At 39.9% G+C, this 24,604-nt stretch overlaps 1 protein-coding gene across 1 annotated transcript in view; it reads left to right on the forward strand.

Annotated features, from left to right (window-relative positions):
• Window positions 1–24,604, forward strand: part of NELL2 (neural EGFL like 2) — a gene marked incomplete at both ends in the record, with an annotated part of 155,879 nt that overhangs the window by 14,061 nt on the left and 117,214 nt on the right. The window contains 3 exons of the mRNA XM_082308552.1: window positions 8,430–8,580; window positions 21,985–22,158; window positions 22,267–22,363. Of these exons, the coding sequence (XP_082164678.1) occupies window positions 8,430–8,580; window positions 21,985–22,158; window positions 22,267–22,363 (422 nt within the window). The remainder of the gene's footprint in view (window positions 1–8,429; window positions 8,581–21,984; window positions 22,159–22,266; window positions 22,364–24,604) is intronic.

Here is a 24,604-nt window from a genome sequence, read left to right on the forward strand (position 1 = left end):
TCTCTGTGTTGTATGGATCTACTAACCGAGCAAAGGTGCTGTCTGTGGCTGTTTGTATTGTGCTACTGATGCACACCACCATTGAAAGGACCTTTCCCTGATCTGTAATCCAGGTGAGGAAATCATGCCGAGCAGCTGTACCGTTCATTTGACAGCTTCACCGAAACAGTTGGATTCTGCTTGTGTAGTAGGTGGCTGGGCTGGAAGGAGAGATCCACCTTCCCCATTCCACACAATGTGATCTAGTTAAGTTAGGTGTGTGCCACAAAGAATTGTTTCACAGCTGAAATCCCAGGATCATCTCAGGGGTTTGGCCATGTTTTGAAGGAGCATGATTGTATTTTAGTGGCTAGCACCCGAACAATTGTTTTGTAGACTCACAGGGACGCAAAGGAGGCTGTTTCAGCAGGCAAAATCAGTAGTCGGGCTGTGGGAAGGTAAGCTTAGCATTACAGAAAGATTCAGCTTGATGTGACTTTCCTTGGTTTCTAGAAGCAGCCAGTACATAAGCTGAGAGGCTTAACCCAGCCGCTAGTATACTCGCTCTCAAACTAGCATTGTATCATCTCTTTTGCAGAATGCTCCTAGACAGAAACAGATTTTTTGGTGCTATAATTGTCAATTTACAGTGAATGCACAATATATTACAGCCGTAGTTTGCCCCAGAGAGTCTTGGGTTTGCAAACTCTTTCCTAAAGAGTCATCCAAGTCAGTGCCAGGAGCTGGCAGAAATGGTTGAAGGCTTGCTGCCACTCACTTATCCCATTCTGCCATGTCGAGTGGAGGGTTTTCCCCCTATTAAATATGTTCTGTTTTAATTTAATTTGCATAGTTGACAATTTTTAATATTCCTTTAAAAAGTGTTAAAAAAGGAAACAAGCTTAGCAGACCAAGCAAAAATTCCCTTGGGACTTTGACCATGGAGATCAAACCATTACAAACAAAGCACTTTGCAATCATAATTACTTAGGCAAATGCACAAACTACACAGGCAAGTTAGGTTCTTAATAATGGTTTAGTTATTTCAGATCAGAAACATTGCAGCTATATTCAAGCATACGTGTCCAGGCTCTCAGTACCTTTCCCCCCTCTTCTTCCACTGTGGATTTGTGTTCTCAGCTATGCCAAAATGACTTCAAACACACAAGTATGTAGCTTGTAGATGAGCCAGAGTTTTGGCCAGAAGTGATATGATTAACATTTTTTTAGAATATGAGTATGAACAGTCGATATAATTGGGGAACAAATGTGTCTGTTCAGAGACAGGTCCTTCTTCTAGTCTCCTGCGTCAGTCCATTGTGACTCCTGGGACTTGGCATATGGTTTGAGCTGGAGGAAGGCCCTTGCTGGATGACACACCAAAGCTGTAGCTGACATTCAGAATAGAGAAAGCTACAAAGCAAAGGCAATTGGAACCTCCCCAAATGCTGCAAGAACAAACTGTGACATTTTTCCCCTTGTTTTTATTTGATTTAATGATTTGGCTTCAAGTCAGTTTTTGTTTCGATTGTTTAGTTTCAGCTGAAGTGCATTTTGCCCTCCTCCTTTTCTCCTTCCCATCCGTTGCAGTTCTTTCTGCATACATCCTTCTTGAGCCATTTCTTTAAGGGAAATAAGAAGGGAAGCACACAGAATTGGTGGTCGGTGTGGTGGTGCCTAAACTACAAGGGCAGTTTGTGGGGTATCCCCCCTAAACCATCTGTAGGGTATCCCAAGGTCCTGATCATTCAACTTGGGAGATTACTAGAGTCCTTGCTCCCAGCATTCGTGAGTTTTTGTTCTGGTGAGACCAGGTTGTACCCAGTTTATAAGGAGCACGTGGGTGCATAAAGGTCTAGATGTACCTGGTTGGATCCTGACGTATGATTAGATTGTAGTCCCAGTGTTCACCCAGACTTGGGAACTGGGCAGTGCTCCTGGACCCTGCAGGTCACGCACACCCTTTGGGAATAGCTCCAGTGGGAGTCTGACAGGGTCAATGTTTACCCTATATCTTGTAGTCTTGTAAACTTGAGGTGGAACTGCAACACATTCCCCCAGACTCCCATGGAGCTCCTTCCTACGGCCTTGGAGAAACCAAGTCAGGTTCGTGTGGGTTTGGAAAATTGTAGATGATCCTGTTTTGCTATTCTCTCTGAAACCATTGGGAATCTATGAGAAGGGAATGAACAAATGTATAGGAAGCATAGCTCAAAATGTTTTATCAACCAGTATCTTATGTATCAGTTCAAATGAAGTGTCAGGTGTGTTTAAAAAAAAAAAAAGGGGCAAACCAATCAACCTTCCCACTGAAGCATCTAAAGCATAACATGTCTGGCAGGGTTTTGATCTAATAAAGGTTGTTTTACTTCTTTCTATCTTCAGTTTTCATTGAGGAATGCAACTCCTGAATTTGAATGCATCGTGCTTCACTTAAAATCCTGCTGTACCTTTCAACTTTGTAAAGATTCTGCTTTTGGATTGGCTTTGCATGCTGCCCCGTTTGCTGGGAGCAGCTTAGCCCACGGTGGTTACTTAAATAAAAGAACAATATAAAGTAAACAGTCTCAGATATTGTTGCCCTTTGTAGGCTGTGTGAAATACCTAGTTAAGAAAAAGATTAGCCAAAAAATGTTAATATGGGGAAGTGACACAATGTGAATATATGCTTGTGACACTGATCCCAACTAGTGTAGGAAAATGAAACAAAATTGAGTTAGCCTTATTATATTTTTCAGACTCTTTTTAGCCTGCAGTCCTTCTCCTTTTTCTCACAAACCACTAGAATTTAATTTGGGTAGTTCAGCAAACCTGCAGACAGATGCAGAATTGATTTATAGATGCTGCTATTAAAAGCTGATTATGTGCACACGAAACAAACTGTGGAGCTCAATTAATTAGAATGCCTCCTTCAGAGGCTCTTCTGCAGGAGTTTGTTTTATAATTCAGCTCATACTGTATGTTTAGCTTTAGATGCACTTCAGAAACTCAAGAGCACACCCTTTGCTAAGACAAGTTATCCATTCCACTTAATAACTCTTTGTTTTTATTGTGAACTGGAAAACATCTGTAATGAACGGCTTGTCCTAAACTGTACTTGCATGTATTCTTTTCACTGTGCAATTTAGTATGCTGCTGGTGCTGTGTATGGAAGTTTTCCTGCTTACCTCCAGGAGCTTGTTCATGGCTGCTTCCAACACCTTTTTTTTTTTTTTCCAGGGGGGAGCTCAGCTAGTAATAGCTGGATCAGTTGCCTGATACGGTTCCTCGTATGTTTGCATGAATGCAGTTGTCACCATAGGGATGAGGAGAAGGAATTAAAGGCTGGTGGCAGAGTAAAGGGTAGAACCACCTCTTTCTGCAGCACCAGTTTAGACTGGTGGAAGTGCCTTTGGGCCTGTGGAGTGAGTACTGTTGAAAGTTAGACTTATTGTCTTGGTTATAGTGTAGTAATTATCTTATGAGCATGACTGAAATAACAATGTCTACACTTGACACCTCCAGGAGACACTTGTGGCTTTGGTGTTTGCTGCAAAGCTCTGACTGCAGATTGTCTCTGAGAGGGAAAACGTGTCCCAGTTCTGATGGCTGTTGCAAGTGCAGGGTAGAGGCAGCCACTAAGTTTGTCCTCTGAAGGGCTGAGTTCCTGCAGGTCTTACGGTCAGCGGTTTTCTTCACTAGGTTTTCAGATTGCTTTGCAATGCTAGATCTTAAAAGACTCGGTTTTCTGTGCCTGTGGCCAGCTGATCACCTCATAACTAGGTGTAGCAGCTGAAGGTTGACCACCACCTGCTGTTTGTCTGTGTCCTTATAAATCGTTATCATTGTCAACCACAGTATGAGTTAATTCTCCCTTCCTCCAGCCTCCTTCCCCCAGTCTGCTGTGTTGTTTTCAGTAATTTTGCTAACTTGCGTGTCTCAAACCAGCCATGTGTGTTATCACATGAGCGTTTGTGTTACCACATGAGCGTTATTATTCCTTCTAAAGGCGTTTCCATGCTATAACCTTTGACTTGAACAAGGAGTGCGACATGCTTTGAGTTTGGATTTTTATTTCTTTCATTGTCACTTTGCACGTCATTCTTCTATAAATTAAAGATGCAGTGTTGACACTATGGGTTTGTGAGTTGTCATGGCGTGGTCAAACCAAACACATGCAATATTCTACAAAAGTAAACCCAATCAATAGGTATCGTGGCTAGAGGCAAATTTCTCATTCAAACTAATAGTTCTCTCCTTATTTTTGCACTGTAATATCACAAGATTTATGCCTTTGGTTTTGTGTGTTAGAAATGTTCACGGTATGAGGTTTCATGTAACTGTTGAGAAACCACAAATTATTATCTGAGATATACCAGTTTGATTTTCCAAGCTATTATGCAAGAAGTCCAGTTCCAGTAAAGTATTTTCCTCAGGTCTTAAAATGATTACTAGAAGCCAAATGTCAAGAACAAGCCTGAATCAGTATTTATTGAGCACAGCTGGTGATCGATCAAGTACCTACCACTAGTGTTCAAAGCCAACCGGAACGAGGGATTTGCACTGTTGTGTTAATGTAAAAAGAATGGATCTAATGGATCACAGACCTTTCAGTGGTCTTTCTTTAAGAAGTCCACCTGATGCCTGCCCTGAGCAAAGGGTACTATGCTTCATCAGAGTAGTAATAATTCAAAAGGCTGTGTAGCTCTTTGGTACAGCAAGTATGAACTGACCTATTTGCAATACCAAAAGTGAGTGGGCATGTGTTTTGGCAATTTAATACTCTAGCAGTTAATGTGATGATAATCTTAATATACAGGCCTCCAGCATGATCTAATCAGGTCTTGATACTTTCAACTATATACAAGAAGGTAGTGTAAGGGCATGGTGAATGATTATAGGGTACCCAGATAAGATTTTATAGATAAAAGGATGGAAAACTCTTGTCCAACCTAGTGATCGGGTAATGATTCACGGGGGTGACATGAGTAGACTTCAAAACTGATTCATCTGTTGCAGGTGTAGAGGCAGCTCTGTCTTTCCCTCCCTGTCTCAGTGCAGCAATTAGGACGGGGAGGGCTCTGGAGAGCTCCACTTGACTGTGAGGTTTTGTTTCCTTGCTAAAGCACAGGCCATCTGTAGCACAGTGTTTGCATCCCAATAGCTCCCATTAGAATAAAAGTGCATGTAGGAGGGGGAGATAATTATTTATGTGTGATTGGAACTGGCCTTGTATAATGGTAGGGGTGTTATGCATATACTTTCTTTCATCAGTTGCTAATGAGAATATCATAGGAATTTGGTAAAATTGATATTTCTTTCTAATTGAAAAGCTGTGGATTTTATTTTTGTTAAGTAAGCATAGTCTCCATGGACTATTTTCCACGTCAAGCACAGAGCGTTTATGATTTCCACTGGTAGGGTGTGATAGTAGTTAAAACTAGAAACAGTGCAGAGGGATAAACCAGACCGTAACTGGGATGGAGAGGCACCCTAGCATCTTCCAGGGTTCAGAGCTGTGCAGGGAAAATCTGGATTCTCGGAAAAAGGTGGTAGTTCTGCATTTCTCATCTTCTTTCTTACTGCCATTTCATTGTCTTGAGGGAAACCTGAACGAAGTCCATTGGAGACAATGGGAACAGAACAAGAACAGCCAGGGAATTTTCTGCAATTCTACTATTTCCCACAATTCTGACATGACTTTATCTTTTTTTGTCTTGCTTGACTTTTTTTCCCCTCCAACCCTCTTCCTATCTCCTGTCTTCCCATCGAATTCACATTTGATATGTATACCTCCTATCTTTTTCCTGCTGCCATATTAAACCATAAATACTCTGTGTCTTAACTCCAATATACATCCATGGAAATTGATAGTATCTATTCAGTACCTTAATGCCTCTATAGATTCCTGTGTGCTCACTCTCTAAATCAGAGTGAGACTGAAGTGAGCAGACACAGAAGCTGTTGGATGAAGGACCTATGCAGCTTCTTCACTATCACATTCACATGGATGTGTACCCTGTATAGGTGGCAGGGAGGTGGGAGATGATGATGTGGCAATCAGCTTCATAGCCCTTTGTCTCCACCCTTCCCTTTTCTCCTAGCAGCTCCTGCAGTGTTTCAGGTGAGGGGGAATCAGCCTGAATTTACGTGGCTGAAAAAGCATGGAGTGTTCATGGTGTATACTCTATAGGCTTGGTTTCTATAATCTCATAGTCTACTGAAGTAAAAGTGAAATATCACTACCAAGAAAGTTTAAAAGTAGTTTAAAAGGTTGTTGGAGGGACAAGGGTGTTGTTACAAAGCAATAACAATTATTAATATGTAAGCGAGATGACTTCCCACATTCCAGTGGTCTCAGCTTGCTCTGGGTTTTGTTCTCCTACTTTTATTTAGTTTAAGTTGCACTGCTGATCCTGACTGAGGCTTCTGAGGCTGCAAGCCCTTCAGGCAGGGGAGCTCCGCCCCTCAGGGCAGGCACTCTTTTGACTACGTACACAAGCATGCAAATATAGTTTGATTATACTTCATCAGCTCATCTGTCATTAATCAAAATGAGATTGTTCTCATTTCAGTGTAAACATGTAATATGTTTGTGGGCCCCAAAGCAGACTCTGTAGATGCTCTAATGATAATGAACTTGCAATAGAAGAGGATGTCGGCTGGGCTTTCTAAGCTGAGAAACCCAGCTCCCCCTCTATGGCAAACAGGGTTGGAGGATGTGCTTTGCATCTAGGAATCCGACTCTATAGGCTTTTAAGTGAGTTCCGCATCTGTATTTTCCCGTATTCTTCTGTATCTTGGTAGGAAAGCTGCTACTGAGAGCTGCAGTGCATGAGGATCCTGTGATCATGATTAGAGAATATGTTCCTTGTGTGTCCTTCCTCTGCTCTGTCTCTTGGGAGTAGATTGTTTATATTGCTAGAAATTGTTGATGCAGTTAAACTATCTTCCAGCATGCAAACCTATGTCATTCCACTCTCTTCGTGTCCCTTGGCTAAAAATGAACGCTTTGATGTAATTGTATTTGAGTTGCCTTATGATTTATTAACAATTCCATTAAAATACCATGGATGTCTGCTACAGTGAGGGAGTTACGCAATCCACAGTAGAAAAGACCTGAAGTTTCACAAAAAAAGCTTTAAATGATCTTTTCTTTCCCCCCCCCCCCCCCCCCCCCCCCCCCCCCATGTTTGTCTTTTGGATTCACCTTTGTAAAAAATGAATCAAATTCAGCTTGGTGTGACACTGTGCAGGAGCTTGGTTAGGACTTCAGGGTTGTACAGGTTGTTGCATTTCTTAAACACATATTAAAAAATAGTCCCGGTCCATAAACTACAATAAACTGTTTGCTGTTAATACAGAGTAGCATCTTCATAGGTACAGCTTAAAGAATAAACCTGTTTTTAAGAACAGCAGTGTAAGTTTACTGGAGAGTTCAGCTCCAGCGCTGCCAAAAGAAATCCCAGTTTCTATTGCAGTTAGCTCTCTGCTGCTGTTGCTGTCCTTGAATTAGTGTCCCTGAGTTAGAGCAGGGTGGTCAAATTGCAATGACAAGAAGCTTGTGAATTGATTTAGTTCTTACACAGTTGATTACACACGCTAATGAATTGATTTTGTGCATTAAAAATATATATTAATTTTTCTAGTATAATGTATTATGGAAAACCTTGGGAATTGTTTTTTCTAGCATTTGACATCTTATTTTGTAAACTATCTCTCTAGAGGACTTAAGGTTAGGCCTTTTTATTTTCTATGCATGTTCCATTCAAATTCAGCAGAAACATTGCTTCAGTCTTGGTTGCGTGTGGGTTTTTAAAAGCAAAATCTTTATTGTGTGTGTGCAGTTACTCTAACAAATGTTCATGACATCCTGCGCAAGAAGCAGCAGCAACATACTGCACAACTGGAGTATGTAGTGATTAATTAGCAACAATATATTTTGAAAGATGGTGAGTTTTTAAGTTAATTTATAACTATTGCTTAAAGCTGAGTAAATTGTCCCTAAAGAGATGCTGCCCTTTTTTTAAATTAATTGTGCATAGCTATTAAGCATAACATTTTTGTAGAAGTCATTAAGAAGTTACTCAGGTCGCGCTTCACAACTTAGGCTCATATCCAGTGTTGTCACTCTGTGCTTCACTGCTAGTGAGTCCATATTTTGGACGAGACATTAAAGGTACCATCTGGCCATCCATGGTGAAAGTTATGACCCTGTCTTAAAAACAAAACCAAACCCCCCCACCCAGAATAGAATGTGTGTCCTAGAAAATGTGTTCTCTTTCATTGAAGTAGCTCTCATTGCATGTGGAAGCTGGGGTTTAAAATACTTTGGTCCCTGCTTTTGCCTGTCTGTTCAATTGTGCTCCCCAGAAGTACCTTGTCATTTTGTGAACTCTTTGAGTTGAGGATGTAAAGCAAAATAAGATTTTATACTGAGTGTTTTTCTGTTTGTTTTTTTTTTTTTTTAGATACTTCAAGAAGTGTAAAGGCATCTCCAGAAACAGCTGAAATTTTTTTTCAGAAATTAAGAAATAAATATGAATTCACAATCCTGGTGACCTTAAAACAAGCCCATTTGAATTCAGGGGTTATTCTCTCTATTCATCATTTAGATCACAGGTAAGTGCTGCTACCTGTATGCTAGTTAATAAAAGTAGATGTATTTATGCAGTCAAAATTTGAACATAAATTAGGGTAAAATTGTTGTATAGCGGGTAATTTGCAAATATTTATAGTGTTTGGGTAGGCAAATTGTGCAGATTCATAAAAAAAAATCACAAGTCCAAATTGGCCAAGGGAAAGTGGAACAGCTGTTACTCTTTAAATGTCTCTTGCCATGAAGGGCATGAAAAGCCAGTTCTCTCTTGTCATGCATAACCATAAGGACCAGATGCTCAGCGGGTGTAAAACTGTCATGTCAATATAGCTACACTGATTCACAAAGCCTGGTCCTATATGTCCACCTCTTCACCAGTTGGTTTTTAACACTGCAAGCAGTTTAAAAAAAGGCAGAAAAATCCTCCAGTCATGGGCTTACACCTCCCATGAATGGCAGAGCGTTTTACTCAAAATGTTGTCAACCTTAAAAAACTAAAGTGAATGACATGGAGCATTTAAGGATTATTCCTTTGATAGGATAACGACTGCTAGAGAAATAAGATATTCTTTATATATCTGGCTGAGTAATGGCTATTAAAGATAACGGCCCTATGATTCCGTGACAGAATAAAAAGGAGTTTTAAAATGTGCACTTTCTAGGCAGTTATTAGCACAAGCAACAGATGATCTCTGCTTTAGCTTCATAGTCCTTTTTATTTTCCTGTGTGCAATCCCATAATTCTTTCTTGACAGTCTCACTACAAAATAAGAGAAAAAAAAAAAAAAGAAGAGGTAAAGAGAGATGTTCAGGCAAAGCAAAATATCTGTTTCTTTTTTGTGAGTGTACAAGTTTTCATTAGCAGGCATGGCATCAATTTTGTGCTGGAAGATGGTCCAATTCTACTTTTATTCTATTTCCCAGAGGCCCCATCTTCTGCAATTCATCTATTTAAAAAAACAAACAAACAAACCAACCAAACAACCCCAAGAAGAAGAAGCAAGAAAGGGAAAACATTCCAAGGATCATTATACCAAGTTTATAAAAGCATCTTTAAACGTTGCAGAGGGGTGTTTGAATGCCTCCTAGATGATGCTTACTGATGTTATATCAGAGACGAGCCAAGGGGCTTCTCTGTTAACTGTTACCTACTTCTCATCTGCAGGAGTGAACACTGTGCAAGGGGCAGAACTGGGCAGCTGTGATTGTTGAGTTTTGAACTCAGACTGTACCATCATATCTGCAAATCATCCCAGATGGAAAAGTTTATTCTGTCTCGAATGAGAGAGTAGGTCTGCAGAGCCAGCTGTGCCCTGACAAAGCTTATTTCTAAATTTACAGGAAGAACTTGGATTGCATGGGCTGGTGATAGGGCTTATTCAACTATATTTGAAATTTCAAAATGAGAGATGAAACCTTCGTGTGCCAAAATAGTTGCAGAGGTGGGCAAAGAGGTCACCAATGTGAAACTCTCAGACTCTGGAAAAGAGAATAACCATAGCCTTTCTGAAAGGAGGCAATGTTTGCTAGAAGACCTTTCCTGGCCTCAGGAATGGCATGAAGAAAGAGACATGCCATAGAAGATCAAAAAAATGGGTAGTGTATAACAGCAAAACTTGACAAACATTAACTTGGAGAGTGGCCAACTGGGAGAAAACACCAAAACACCGCCACTTAGTGAATACAGGGGGATAAATAAAAGTACAAAAAATAATGTGTAACGAACTTTCATTGAAGGGTTCCAGAAGAACTTGAAATATTCTTTGGGAAAAGAATTAATTCTTGAAGTGAGTAAGGCTGGGCAAGCAGACCTGCTGTTGGTCTTATGGGAACAAGAATGCATTAAATTGATTCTACCCAGCCATAGCAAAGAAAAGGAAAGGTTAGAGCAGTTCTGGTGTCCAGGTCACATGGCCGTACAAACATAATGCTGCTTATCTCATTTGAATCTGGTTCATCCATGTCATCTGCCTATGACTATATAAAATATGGTTGTAAAAGGGTGACAAACAGGACTCTGAAAATCCTATTATTTTATATTGGTATATTTTTAGGGATGGGTGATTAGCTTTTTAACAATATATTGATAGCATTTATACTTTTTCAAGAAATTTCTCTCATACCTTAAATATTTCCAGGTTTTATTGTTACATTTTTACCACCTTCTGTTTATCTGCATATCGGAATCTGAACTAACTGCAATGGAAAGCATTTGTCAAGGTTTCTAGCTGAAATCAGGTTTGCATTATGTGTGTAGGTAGTTTAACTACGGATGCCTAGCTTAGTGGCATTGCTGAGCGTTTTTGAGGCCCTTTTTCTCTTAACCGTGGAAATCTTTAGTACTCTTACTCTAATGTTACAATGTTAGAGGTATGAAAAATGAAGATAATACCCAGTTCACGCCTTGCTGAAAAAAACTCCTACCACCATTTTAGCCAGTGTGACCTCTTTTTCTTACTATGTCCTCTTTAGTGATGTGTCTAGTGTTTACAATTTTTCTGTAGGGATGTATGCTTTATGTTTGTTTTTGGGGTCCCCTTGTAAGCCTCTGGATAATCAAAGAGGAAGAAAAAAAGCCTTCTAGGTTATTTAAGCAAATAGTCACTCATCAGGTCAGCTTTGGATGAAGCAGCTGAAGAACAATCTACTTGTGAATATTTCATCACTTTCTTTGGAAGAATATTAGGTAATCTATTTAAAAAGAAACTTGAGGAATTTGTTTTAAAAATGTTAGGCCTAATCTGATCCCCTTATAGTCAGAGAAAATCTTTATCTTCAGCGGATGTAAAATCAGTCTCAACAAAAGTATGGCCAGAAAGAACTTGTGGCTATTAAATTAGATGTGCCCACAAGCTTTTAGTAAACACATTCTGGTCTATCCTGTGCTAGGATGTACAGAAAGATGTCTGTGTGCCATAGTAGTATTTGTTCAGTTTAATTGTGCTAAAATGAGGGTGACTTAGGTGTGGATAATACTGGAATTAGGCTAGCATCTCCGAGTCTCTTATAGTATCTCTTATCGTTTTCATTTTCTTTTATGATGAATGACAAGAAAGACAAGAGAATGTAGAAGTTAAAAGGAAGCATTTGGATGGGTTACATTAAATAACTGCTTCTTCAGTGCTGGATTTCCATCTCTCTCTGACCTTGCCCACGTCTGACCAGGGACTTGTCTGTAACAATCCTTTAGTTCTTAAACAACTCCTTGTGAGCTCTCTGTCACAGCAGTCATCATAGCTGGTAGGAGAAGTAGCAATGCCAGACCTGACTCCACTCCTTTGCACTAGCTTTAGCCTTGTATAGCTCCCCTGATGTCAAAAAAGTCGTGCTAGTATTGAACTGCTGCCTTGTGGGATAGAATCACACCTGGCTATATTCTTAATTTACAGAAGTCAGTACAAGCTTTTACTTTTCTGCAGTGAGGAGTGGAATGGTGGTGAGGAAGGCTGGAGGTGGCAGTAACTGAAGGATATAATGAGTCATCACACAAGTAACTTTTCGTATGTTTTATTTTACAGAGGTTTCATAACAACTAGTGGTTCTAGGGTAAAAGAATTTCTAGGGTACAAGAAAATCAAAATGTTTATTTAAAACATAGAAAAAGGTATGCTCATTTATTCAGTGGCTTGGGAAATATTTTATGCATTTTTGAAAATAAATAAGAGTAAAAACTCATCCTCTCTGTGTAGGTCTAGGGACTTTGGTGCAAATATGCTAATGTACAACAATTGAGGATGTTTCCTAAATGGCAGTTACTTTTTAAATTTTATAATTTTCTTTAAAACTATATAGTTAAAATAGCTTACATGATTTAGAGTTTACAGATTCAGTTTGTGTTGTCTAGTTTTATGGGGTTTTTGTTTGTTGTTGTTTGTTTTTTTTTTTTGCTTGTTTCCTTATGAGGAACATCAAAAATGAATACTTCCACTGAGATATGGTCATGCAACTACTTAAGGCTTTGAGTCTTAAGAAGTTGACAGGACTGCTCTCCCAAAGTTTCCTCTCTAACGTCATGTGGTGAATGCTGTCCCTGGGCTATCAGATAGATGCAGAAGTTGTCCATGTCAATCTGAGGCTTGGGCATTTGCTGAGCCTGGGCTGTTGCTGTCACCACAAAAAGTAGCTCCTGAATGGATTTTCTGCAGATATAGTCACCTTTCTCTACTCTATTAAATGCTTTTATTTTTTTTTTTTTTCCTAGTTGGGTATCAAAGCTGTCTTCCCCTTTTATAATGATGATGCTTTTCTCTAGTATTTAATATATTCAAATCTTTTAAAACTGATCTTAAAGTGAAAGAATCTAAAACGATACCTGTAACTATCCCTTCCTAGTTTGCTCATATTCTTCCACAGAGATTGCTTTTTTCCCCCGTGACTAGAGCAGCCGAGGAGTTCAGGCAGTAGTAGTTCTGGGTACAGCTTGGAAGTGATACTTTCAAGAAAACTCTTCTGGTGTCAGGGAAATTGCACATCAACTCGTTCAGATGAGTTTCAGGCAGCTGAATGCAGATTTATGTATGGCATATATCTGAAAGGTAGAAGTCACAAATGTTTTCTTGACTTAAGAGGATCGCCTTGACCACATAGAGTACCCTGCCTAAAAAGCATTGTACTTTACAGTAACAAGGTAAAAATTTTGAATGATGTTAATGAAGTGATGCCTTAAGTCCGAGTGGAAGCACTGTTAAACACTGATTGCTGTGTGCTTGCACTCAGCCTTCAGTTTAAGCTGTATTATCCTCCTCATTTCACTTCTGAATTTGTCTCAGCTTCTACTTGATGGAAGAATCAGCAGAGAGATGATTTTAATCTGCGATGGGGTTGTAATATATGTTAGGTCTCACTATTCCATCATATATTTTCATTTAATTGGCAACAGTGGAGTGATGTAATAAAGCTTTTTTCTCCCTTCATGGTTAGATGGCTTTATGCAACTAATGTTATATTCGTATCTCTTGAGATACTGTGTATTAGGGCCCTTAAGGGATGAAATCACTGGATTGTAGTTTAACTATTCTTTCCTTTGGTTAATGCTTCTTATATCCTGAAACGGAGCACTGAAATCAAAAGAATATTGTGGACAGGCATTCCCTACACTTAATTGTGTATCTCTACTAATTTATTCAATTTCTGCCTTATTTAGCATTTGTTTTCACAGCTGCTGGTGTCTTGTGATTATCTGCCGTCAAACGGGCTGTACTGTACAGCAGTTTCAGACCTCTTTTGGTGTCTAGGAGGAAATTATCTGCAGCAATTTCTCTCTTACAGATTTAGCTGGACAAGGAGAGAAGTTGCCAGAGGTGAACTCCTGATGCATGAATTTTGTTCTATCATTTGACCATTGTATTAAAATAGAGGTGGAACTGTACGTTCCCTGCTTTTGATGTATGAGTATGTGTATTTCTGGACTGCAGTGTGAAGTCTCCTCTTCTCTCCAACACCACAAAATCTGCTGCAAACACATTACACTGAGAAAAACTTCCAGTATTTACCACTTAAGCCAATACTGTAGAGTTATGTTGGTTTTGTTTGAGGGGTGCTCTCCCCCTCCCCATCAATAACTTGCAGAGTAGGTGTTAGGTAAGAATAACATGGGATTCATTTTCAAGCATTAAAGCTGTATGTGGCTGTTCCCTGTGCCAAAAGAAGTAGTAGCTTACTTCTGCTTTTTAAACCACTTTGTGCTATTCTTTGCTGGAAGAGTGGACGGTTGTAATGTTCTGTATGTTTGTTGTTTTTTTTTGGTGGTTAATCTTAGTTGCTGTTTCTTACTACTCTGACAATCATTGTGAACCCTCTTAAATTTGTTCATAACAATCAATTGCTTTTGAATTGACTTCCCCTAGTGATTTAAATCTACTCTGGTGTCAGCTGCCTTTTGATGCAGTTTGCATGTTTCATCAAAGGTATAAAAAAAAAAAAAAGATATTTTCTTACATTCATTCACTGCTTTTCTAGTTCATGAGAAGATTCTGTGGGACAAAGGATTGTCTGTGTAGCCACTGACCATTTGGCTGGGCTCTTGCCTTTGCCCCAAAAGCAAAAGATTCCTTGCTTCTGTTGGTTTGGGAGATTAACTTCTATCCCCGAGTGTGTGGTTGCAGGGGAATATTTGTAAAGCAGCAATTTTGTGTTATACTCAGTTTAATGTCTTCATAACGTTGGGAATGACCTGTTTCTTTAAGTGTTGGTTATAAGGGATGTTATTAAATTGATTGATGCCTTGTCACTATTGCCTGGATTTTTTTGCTTCAGTTTAGTTTATACTTTGTGACCAGAAAAAAAGAAAACAAAAATTGCCAATAGGGTGTAAATTCTTGTAATGCACCCACCTTTAAACCACCTTCCTGTAACTTCTGTTAAATCAAGTCAGGTTATCCTGTCTGCTGATATAAATCATTGCAGTGCCAACTAATCCAGGGTGATTTGGTTGAGAACTTATGAGCCCAGAGTTTGAGTTGAGCCTAGTGGCAGATCTACTTGAATAAGAGACAAAAGATTTGTCCCTGCCTATGACACTGAAAATCACCACTGAAATAGTTGAAATGTGAGTTTTGACAAATATAGTTATTCTTCTCCTATTGTTCGAAAGGGTTTCTATTAACAAATAAATTACAAAGAAATCTGTATTCTGTCAGGGTGGGAAACGAGAAGAGTTAAGTTGAAACTGACTTTTGCTTTTACTAATATATATATTTGGGAGTTGTTTATTGTATTTGCAGTCCTCTTGCTCTCTGTGGAGAACTTCTGTCAAGAAAGGGAGTGAGAGGGATGGTTTATGCCATTTGTTTTTACTATGTTTCATCTGGGAAAGTTTCTTCCCTCCTTGATTTTTAGCAGAAAAGGAAGCTTCAGGTAGGCAAGATTGATATTAGCAGGCCTGTGTGATAGTGAGAACAAAATGGGAATAAATATATTGATAAATGGGGTTAGTGAGAGAGATGGGAGGCATGAGAGCAACTGCTCAAAGGCAAGAATTGTGTTTCAAAAAGTATTTCCGGTTTTGGGAATTTGATTTCATATTCATAACTCAAACAGGGATGGCACAGACAATGTGCCAAACACCAGGTTTGAATTTTTGCAAGGCCAAGCCAGCACCTTTTGGGAGAATAGCTCTTCTCAGAGTGCTTCGGGGAGCTTGGTGGGACCTCAGCTCTTGCTTCTAGCTCCTGCTGAGCTCTCGCAAGCACTGCAGGAGGGCTGGCTGGGAGCCTCGCCTTGTCATCAGCACTGTTATTAGAGGGTCTGGGATATCTTGCTCCTGTGATGGTCAGGGGTTCTTGGATCATAGCACTAAGCTCAGCAGAAGCTGTGCAGACTCTGCAGGTGGGGGAGGCAAGATTTTGCTACCCTGATTTAGGGACATAGCTGAGCTGAAAGTCTGGGAGGTGAGCAGAGAGATCTCTCAGGTGAGAGGCAAGTTTTTGCCTTCAAAGCCAGCAAAGTCTTCCAGATCACAGCAGCCCCACTGAAGTCAGATGAGAAGCTGCAAGATGTTGAGAGAAACAAGATCTTATTGACATATATTTTTCTCCCACATGCCTTATTAGTTTGAGTTGGGTACAGACATGGTGTCTCTCTGCTCCTCCAGTCATCTGTTGCCTGGCTGTTCTCTCCCATGAACATCCTGATGTGGAGGGCGTTCCTCGCTGCATGTCACAGCATGGGGCTCTTTCTCTGGTGCACATCAGGAACGCACCTTCCTCCTTGCCAGCTGTCCTCCATAGCTGTCCAGTGCGATGACCAGTTGTCATGCTGGAACAATGCTGAAATGGTTGACCTTTTTTGTGGTAGAAGAAAATAAACAGCAGAAGAGATGTAAATGCCAGAATGATCAGTAGCTCGCTGGCTGGGGTACTTCAGAGGCATTTTCCTTGCACCATTAATCTGCCTGATTTGGAGCAGGGACTTGAACTTGGTTCTTTTCCATCTGAGACAAGTGTCCTGAGGAGTGTCATTCTCTCCCCACCCCCTGCGCCTTGATGCAGTAAAAAGCTTTGTTGGCAGTGCCTGGCCAGGGCTATGCTAGTAAACCAAACAGCGCCCAGACTGGAGCACTGGCTTGCTGTTGTCCATTCTGCATAATTGTTAGCATCTTCCTTGGCATGCTTTTGTCTCCTGCAATTAGCACGGTTGCAGATGATGTGAGGGCAGGGCTTGTGGAGTAGCATTGGCCAGGGACTGTTCCCAACAGGCAGCATGGAAAAAAACCACCCATTTTGGGGGAAAAAGTGGGAGAGAGCACCCATATGGGCGTGAATTGTAGTGGAGCACCACTGTTAATCTTTGTCTTCAGGGCCAGGGAATGGGCCTTGCTGGCCTTTATTTGTTAGTATAGACATAGGACTTGAGATCAACTTATTGAATTTACGTTGTTCTTGTACCTGACTTACTCTTTTTGATTGATGAATTCTACGTAATGGAAGAGCCTCATCAGGTCGACGTGAGAGACTGGTTTTACTGTCTCGTTGTTTGTGCAATCTGTTTTGATATGGGAAACACCCTCTTCTGATTTCGACCTCTCTTCACTTGGGATCTCTGCTTTCAAATAGGTAATAAGTGTGGTATTAAAGAGTATTTGAGAAGATCTTTTGGAGAATCTTAGATTCCTCTCTCTGTCCCTCATTTTAACAAGCATTTCATCCTGGACCCCACAAGCCTTGCTGTGAGAATGTTTGTTTCTATCAAAAGATTTGGTTTTAATGAACAGACTAGCATTTTTTAAACAAAAATTGTTCTGTTGGAAAATTCTTATCTGGCTCTAAAACTGTATTCAGCAAACGAAAGGGACAGAAATGGAATTGGTGGCTTTCCTGCCCACTGTGCACTTGCACTAAGTGCTACCAACTTCTCTAGAAAAGTAAAGACCATTTCTTTCTTTATCACCCCCTGGCAAAACTGCCAGTTATCTCTTGCCTAGGTAGAGCTCTAGATAGTCAGGGAAGAGGGTAAAGCCAGTAAGGCCAAGCAGTAGTGTAAATGAGAAGCGGGGACTAGTTTTTTACAGGTATAGTGCAGTTGCCATTTGGCATTTAGAATCCATCTGGGGATATTTTAATGCCGTATTGTTCTAGGGCATGCACCAAGCAGTAAAACCTCCCAGTTAATGTTTCAGAACATTTTAAGTGTTACTTCCAAATAGAAGAATAAGGTTCACATTCCTGACTGCCCAGTCATCATACCATGGAAAATAGCAAATAATGCATTGCTGAATGTGGCGGCTGTGTGGCGTGAATTGCTTTTACGTATTCATAATCTACACCCAGCAGAATTGCTTAATGCTATTGTAGCCATAGTTTGTAATGAATATGGTCTACTGAGTAGGATCTCTTCTTTTTTATGTTTTATGTAATTATACCTAACAAAAAAGCCAGAACTTTTTATCTGAAGATTTTTGATGCAAGATTTTTATAAGTAATGGAGGTAAGGATTTTGATTTTTTTTTTTCTAAGTACATACTCCTCTTTAACTTTGTTGGTTTTCTTTTTCTTCTTAGTGTAGATCAAAGAGCCATGAAGAACTCTTTTAACACTATACCTATAAATGTGAGTAGTAAAAGTTTGAAAAATACCCCACCCTGTAATAAATTCGTAAGCAGCAGACATGATATCTTGCCTTTAGCTTCCAAAATATTTGTCTACATGCTGTAAATTGAAGTCAATTTTTATTAGTTGCCTGGAGCAAGAGTGGGCAACTACAGTGTGTTTGCTGTGTGAGCAGGGATGCCAAATGAGCGAGTGAGCCATCAAAGACTTGGCGTTACCAATGCTGGCCCTTAGCTGGAAGGACCGTACCTCCCTCTTCTCAAAGACTGCTACTGCATATACCAGGACCACTTGGCGTTTCACGCCCTAAATCTCCAGCTTTTTGCTGTACATCCTGACTTCTTGTTCCACAGTCTCCCCCGCGCTGGTTTGTCGCAGCCTGAAGAGCAGGTCCTGTGCAGGCTCGTGCAGACCACGTGCCCTTCGCCAGGATGGGCGGTAGCAGCTCCGCAGCTGAGCAGATCTGCTGACTCTCAGCTCTTATCCAGCAGTTACAATGGATCAGTGCTGGATAGCAGAGAAAATAACGCTGCTTTCTGTCTCAAATTCCTCTGGGGCGTTTGAGACAAATTTCTTCCTCTTACAAAAATAAGCTCAGCCTTAGTCAGTACATAAGGGATCACTGTTTGGCTGGTTTCCAAGCAGAGCAACTGATCTTATGGTGGCCTTGGCTGTTGCCTTTGCAATGATTGTGCATGCACAGAGTGATCTGCGGAGATGTAACAACCTTTTTTCAGGTTGGTATTTTCTTCTCTGTATGGCAAACATAGTAAACCTAAGCACGTATCGTCTCCCTACTAAGTTAAATCAATCCATTTGACCCAAAGTGTGTAGGCTGGTATTGATTAAACAACCACAGAGATCATGGACATTAGTAAAGGCAGAAACAGCTTCTCCTGTTATACTGTGTTTCTCATTGTGGTTTATTTTTTACTTGGAGCCATTTGCCTTTCACAGCATAGACAAGTGCCTTGGAGCTGTTGGGAGAAGCGGTAGTGATGTTAGTAATGGGAATTTGTCTGATGCTCTCTCTGCGATGGATGGGCTGGGCTGGGCTGGTGTAAACAAGAAACCAGTGATTCAGCTGATGAGGTTCCCCTGAAACTTTTCAATAATGAGTTTCTTGGTTAGGAGAGGACTGCAGTACGATGCAGTTATTGTTTCCTTTGGGAGTAAGTCCTTTAGGAAACGAGATCATCCTCTTTTCTCTCTCAAAAGATGAGTAATCCTGAGCATATAGAGAAGTGTAGAGTATTTTTGTCACTAGAAATGAGTTTTTAAAATCCAGGTGTATTTGTTAATGCTTAGCTTACTTTCTCAAAGATGTGTACCCAGATGTGTGCTTTATTACAGCCTCACAGACAGCACGAGAAGCCTCACTGCAGGCAGATTTTGCATTTCCACCCATACCTGTTTGTCAGTTCTGAGACTTTGTCCCATTTTCTGAAGCTCACGAGACTAAGCCAGAGCTGTTTAAGTCCAGGCAGTTAAGCAAATACAGAAAAGTGGAATAGCAAGCACAGTATTTTGTAAAAAATGAAGTGAAAGTGATTAACTTTTGCTTCCCTGTGTTTCAGTGTCATGGCGTTAGTTCAAGCTGAAGGGAATATTGTTCCAGCTATCATTCTACTTGCTTTTCCAATTGTGTTTTCCTGCTGCCTCTACAGATTATTAGTAAACCGTAAATTATTCTCCAATAATTCTCCTAATGGCTATTATTTTCTTTTTCATTTTGATGCACGTTTTCTCTAGCAATCATCAAGCCTTTTAGAAGGTAGATGTACTTGTTAGTTTACCAAATGGAAGAACAAAAGAGATTGCTTGTGGATCTCAAAACAGTTAATCACAGTTAAAACGAAAACCCAAGTGTCCACAATTTTTGCACAGCTTTGTGTAGGAAGATTTCCTTGCTTATTGCAGTGTCATCGAATGTCAGCATCCTCTCTGAGCACTTGTTAATTCCTGAAATTTTTAGAGATGTCTTTTTTTTTTTTTTATTGGGAAATCCATGTTTCATTCTCAGAGATTTCATTATCTCACCTGCAAAAGGGGCAACGTGAGTGTTCATTTTATACCTTCTGTACTGACTGTCTGTCTGCTGTTGTAGTTTGTTCTGTGCCTGCCTGCATCTCTGTGTGCTGGCATCGGTTCTGCCACTGACTTTGAAGAGAGTAGGAGCTAGCCGTTGGTTCTACCAGGACATAATGGTTCAACATATCCATCCCTTTCTTTTTTCCAGATTGTATCTGTAACTGAGTGGAGATACTTGAAAGTTGCTGGAGGAGTCCAGTTCTGCAATGTTCCTCTTCTCTGTTAGGTTGAGAGTGACCTTATTTTTATCCTTGAAGCTTTAGTTATGAAGGAGGTTATTAAGTTGACTGATGTCCTGCTGCTATTGCCCAATTTTTTTCCAGCCAGGCCTTCAATTAGTTTACACTTCTTGCCAATGCAGAAGTATTTTTGGGCTATGAGGAGGTAAATTATCTCAGATTATAAAATTTACTGCTGACTCTAGTTAACTGCTTTGTTAATACTGGGGAGGAAGAAGAAATTGCCCTTTGCCAGTTTTGCAAAAGGATAATTGTTTTTGTGCTGTTGCTAGGCATGTTCCTCCGTGAAACACCCTGAAGGAATGAGAGATGTGCAGTGAGCCCAACCTCCTCCTAGGCATAATGATTGTACAAGATGGTTTTGATTTGGTCTCATCTTCACCCTTGAGAACTGCAATCATTGTCTTGTCTGTTCTTTAATATAGATAGCCTGTTAAAATAAACGACATCACCCAAAACACATGTGCACTCAGATTACAAACCACTGTCATGCCTGATTGCAGATGTAGCAGCAAAAACAGACAAAAATGGATTGTCTGTTCTCCCAGTTGTTGTGCATCTCACCACACACTATGTTATTTTCCTTGCTCTTTAGCTGTAGGTTGCATGTGGTTATTAGAGAATCTCCATTTCTGTTTTTCTTTCCTGTTTTAAAAGCATTTTAGGGGGGGGACTTTAAAATGAGAAACTTAGTACTTAGAGGACACATGGTTTGTCAAGCTTGTTCCCAGAAGAGGTCCAATATGCAAGAAATAGGCTTGTCTGACTAAGTACCATGTTTGGTTATGGGCTGCTTTTTAAATTGATCTGCTGGAATTTCACCAGCAAAGCTTGTGTTTGCAATCTGCAAATCTGGTGTATGGTGCACTTATCTTGGTACAGCTGCAATGCTGTTTTTTTACCATGTATGTACATATATGTGCATACATATACATACATGTGTATATACACACACACACCATAAATACACATAATTTAACAAAGCAAATATGTACACACATATAAAGTGTTGGGAAGAGTTAGCATTTCTTGATTTTGTATTTCTTTGGACAAATTTCAATATGAAAAATGGAAGGAGATGTTAACAGTACATCCGAAAGCTAACAAAGCAGTGTCCAGTCTCAGTTCTTGCTTACTTCCCTGGTTGGTAATGGCTAATGATGTCCCTATCACAGAACTTGGTGTTGTCTTTTGTGAATTCATGCCTTCAGAGTATCCTTACTGTGCTTTTAGGATATGAGGCAATTATTCATAATAGAGTAATTATATTTCCAATCAGATCGTGTTATGGAAAATAGTGTTCCTAGAGGAAAAAAATATTTGGCTTGGGATCTTGTGTACTTACATGAAAGTTGGAATCTGCTATTCTGTGTTATTGAGAAGAAGAATGCAGTGCAAATCTGGAAAGTGTCTACTTTCATCTTTGTATCTCCTTGCTTGTCTTTCCCCTTCTTTTAAACAGTTCCTGCATGATAATGAGAAGTTGTGTTATGTAAAATGTTGCTGTGCTGATAAAAATGGTTCGTGACATGATGGTGCATTTATGGTACAGGTACCTGGAGCTGGAAAGCAGTGGTCATCGAAATGAAATCAGGTTGCATTATCGTTCAGGCAGTCATCGCTCCCACACAGAAGTATTCCCATACATTTTGGCAGATGATAAATGGCACAGGCTTTCCTTAGCAATCAGTGCCTCTCACTTGATTTTACATGTGGACTGCAATAAGTAAGTAAAGAGTGTTGTTTTGTAAGAAGTTTTCACATTTGAAACATTCCAGCTCTGAGTAAATGAAATGATAACAACTTGGGACTTTATTTTTCCCTTCCTTTTCAGAATTTATGAAAGAGTTGTGGAGAAGCCCTTCATGGACTTACCTTTGGGTACAACCTTTTGGCTAGGACAGAGGAATAATGCACATGGTTATTTTAAGGTATGCATTCCCTGCAAGGAAAAGAGTGAACGTAAATAAAAATTATGAAGGGATTGGAGCATCTTTCATATGAGGAGACACTGAGAGAGCTGGGATTGTTCAGCCTAGAGAAGAGGAGGTTCAGGGGGGATGTTATCAATGTGTATAAACACCTGAATGTGTGGGGGAAATGAAGATGAGGGATCCAGACTCTTCTCAGTAGTGCCCACTGACTGGGCAAGAAGCAGTGGGCAAAAACGGAAACACCTGAAATTCCATCCGAACATAAGAAAACAGTTCTACTGTGAGGTTGGTCAGAGTAAGACTGCTATGGAGATATTCAAAAGCCATTCAGACACAGTCCTGGGCAACCTGCTGTGGCTGATCCTGCTTGAACAGGGGAGTTAGACTAGATGATCTCAGGAGGTGCCTCCCAACCTCAACCAGTCTGTGCTTCTGCAATCATAACACAGTTCTTAGGGCCATGGTGTGTTGTGTATCAGCATACTTGATGCAGTGAGCTGTGTTTCCATCAAACTGGACTTCAATAAATAAAGTTGCAGAGCCAGATGCGTAGGGCTCAGTATCACCAAATGGCACAGGTAACAGCAGCCTAATAGAGGGAAAGGTAAATGCCCAAGTGCAAAGAATTCCAGGAAAGAAATGATCAGGTTATTGTCTGTTTCATAGCTAGATGCATTTTTGGTGTGTCACAGAACACTACAGTCTAGGGAACTCCAATTTCATTGCCTCTGTAGGATTTAGATTTCATCACAGTATCTTCTCAGCTCAGAAATGAGCGAGATGACTAGCATCAATGAAAAGAATGCTTTTACCCCCAGAGGAAGAATATTGTACATGCTTTTTGCTTACTGCTTCTGCTTTAACGTATATATATAGCAAGCGCCTGGTGGTATAGCAAGATTGAAAAAGTGAATATGTTAAACTGGAGTGTAAATTTTGATTCCTTTGAGTCCATTAGGTGGTACTCATTGGTCACAGCCACTGTCTGTGGTTTGGCCTTGGTCTTCTCTGGAGCTGCTTTAACAAATGATGGCATCCCTGTGAATGCCTTCCACACTGCAGTCCCATTTTCTTCCCAGTAGGCATCTTTTTACTTGAGCTGCAAAACAGAATTGAAGAAGTTGATCACAGACCAAATCACTTTTTAAAATATGGCCTGCTAAATCTTTTTTTTTCAGTGTAAAACGCTTTGACTGTGGTTTTCACAGCAAGTTCTGTGCTTTTGTGCTAAAATCAGTTTTTGGGTGTTGAAATACTGTTTGCTATACTTAAATGCTAATTTATATCCTTGTGTATGAAGTATGGAGGTCCAGTGGGGCAGTCAGATTTGAAAACTGAAGCATGACTTTGTTTTTATTTTTCAATTCAATGTATGTTTCCTTTTCCTCCAGAAGACTAAGATGATGTCTGCTAAACAAGCTGCAAAGTTATACTTCTGGCTTAAACAGTTGACTCCAAGAATAAAATCAGAAAATATTAATGCATTGCTTAAACTGATCTCAGATACACTTCATTTATTCTGTGTGCTCATAATTAATACTTTTTAAAATATTCCTGTTCTTTTTTTGTGCCTTCTCAGTTTTTGACTTGATTCTATTCTACTTTTTGCCAAATCATAGTCACCGTGAAGAAGCTCATTAGGTGTAGAAAAATAAATACTCCAGTAGTGGACTGTATTTTTTTTTTTGTTTCTTTCTTTTCAAGGGAGATAAAATTAAACAAAATACATGGAGAATTTTGCCTCGGTTACAAATATAAACCAGCTTAACAGAAATACAGAAATGGATAGCTGTTGAAAGAGCATCAGTATAGCCAATATATACTGTGCTAAGTGATTTCTCCAGCATAATATAGTACCAGTGGTGAAACTGCATCTGAAAATGAAAATAACACTGTTGTACAGGAGATTTATCGGTTTAGAACATAAGGATTTTCAATGCTGCTTAGTGTTTTGGAGAACCTACATTTTTAGACACTCACTGTGGGACAACTCCTACTGATCTGATTTTGAGAGGTCCAGGTGCTTAGCTATTTCTGAAAATCAGGCTGCTTTGAGTGGATTAAATGGATTTTCCAGAGGGGTCAAGGTACTCAAAATCATTAATCACTCTGAAAAAGATTTTATTTGGCTATATTTGATTTTGAACCTAATATTGCTGCAATAAACCAATGTGCCAGTAGGCATATTCACACTGGGATATATTTGTACCTGTTTCACTTTCAAGTCTGAAGTCTGAG

Source organism: Platalea leucorodia (genome assembly GCF_965183815.1).
Source record: "Platalea leucorodia genome assembly, chromosome: 4".
NCBI lineage: Eukaryota > Metazoa > Chordata > Aves > Pelecaniformes > Threskiornithidae > Platalea > Platalea leucorodia.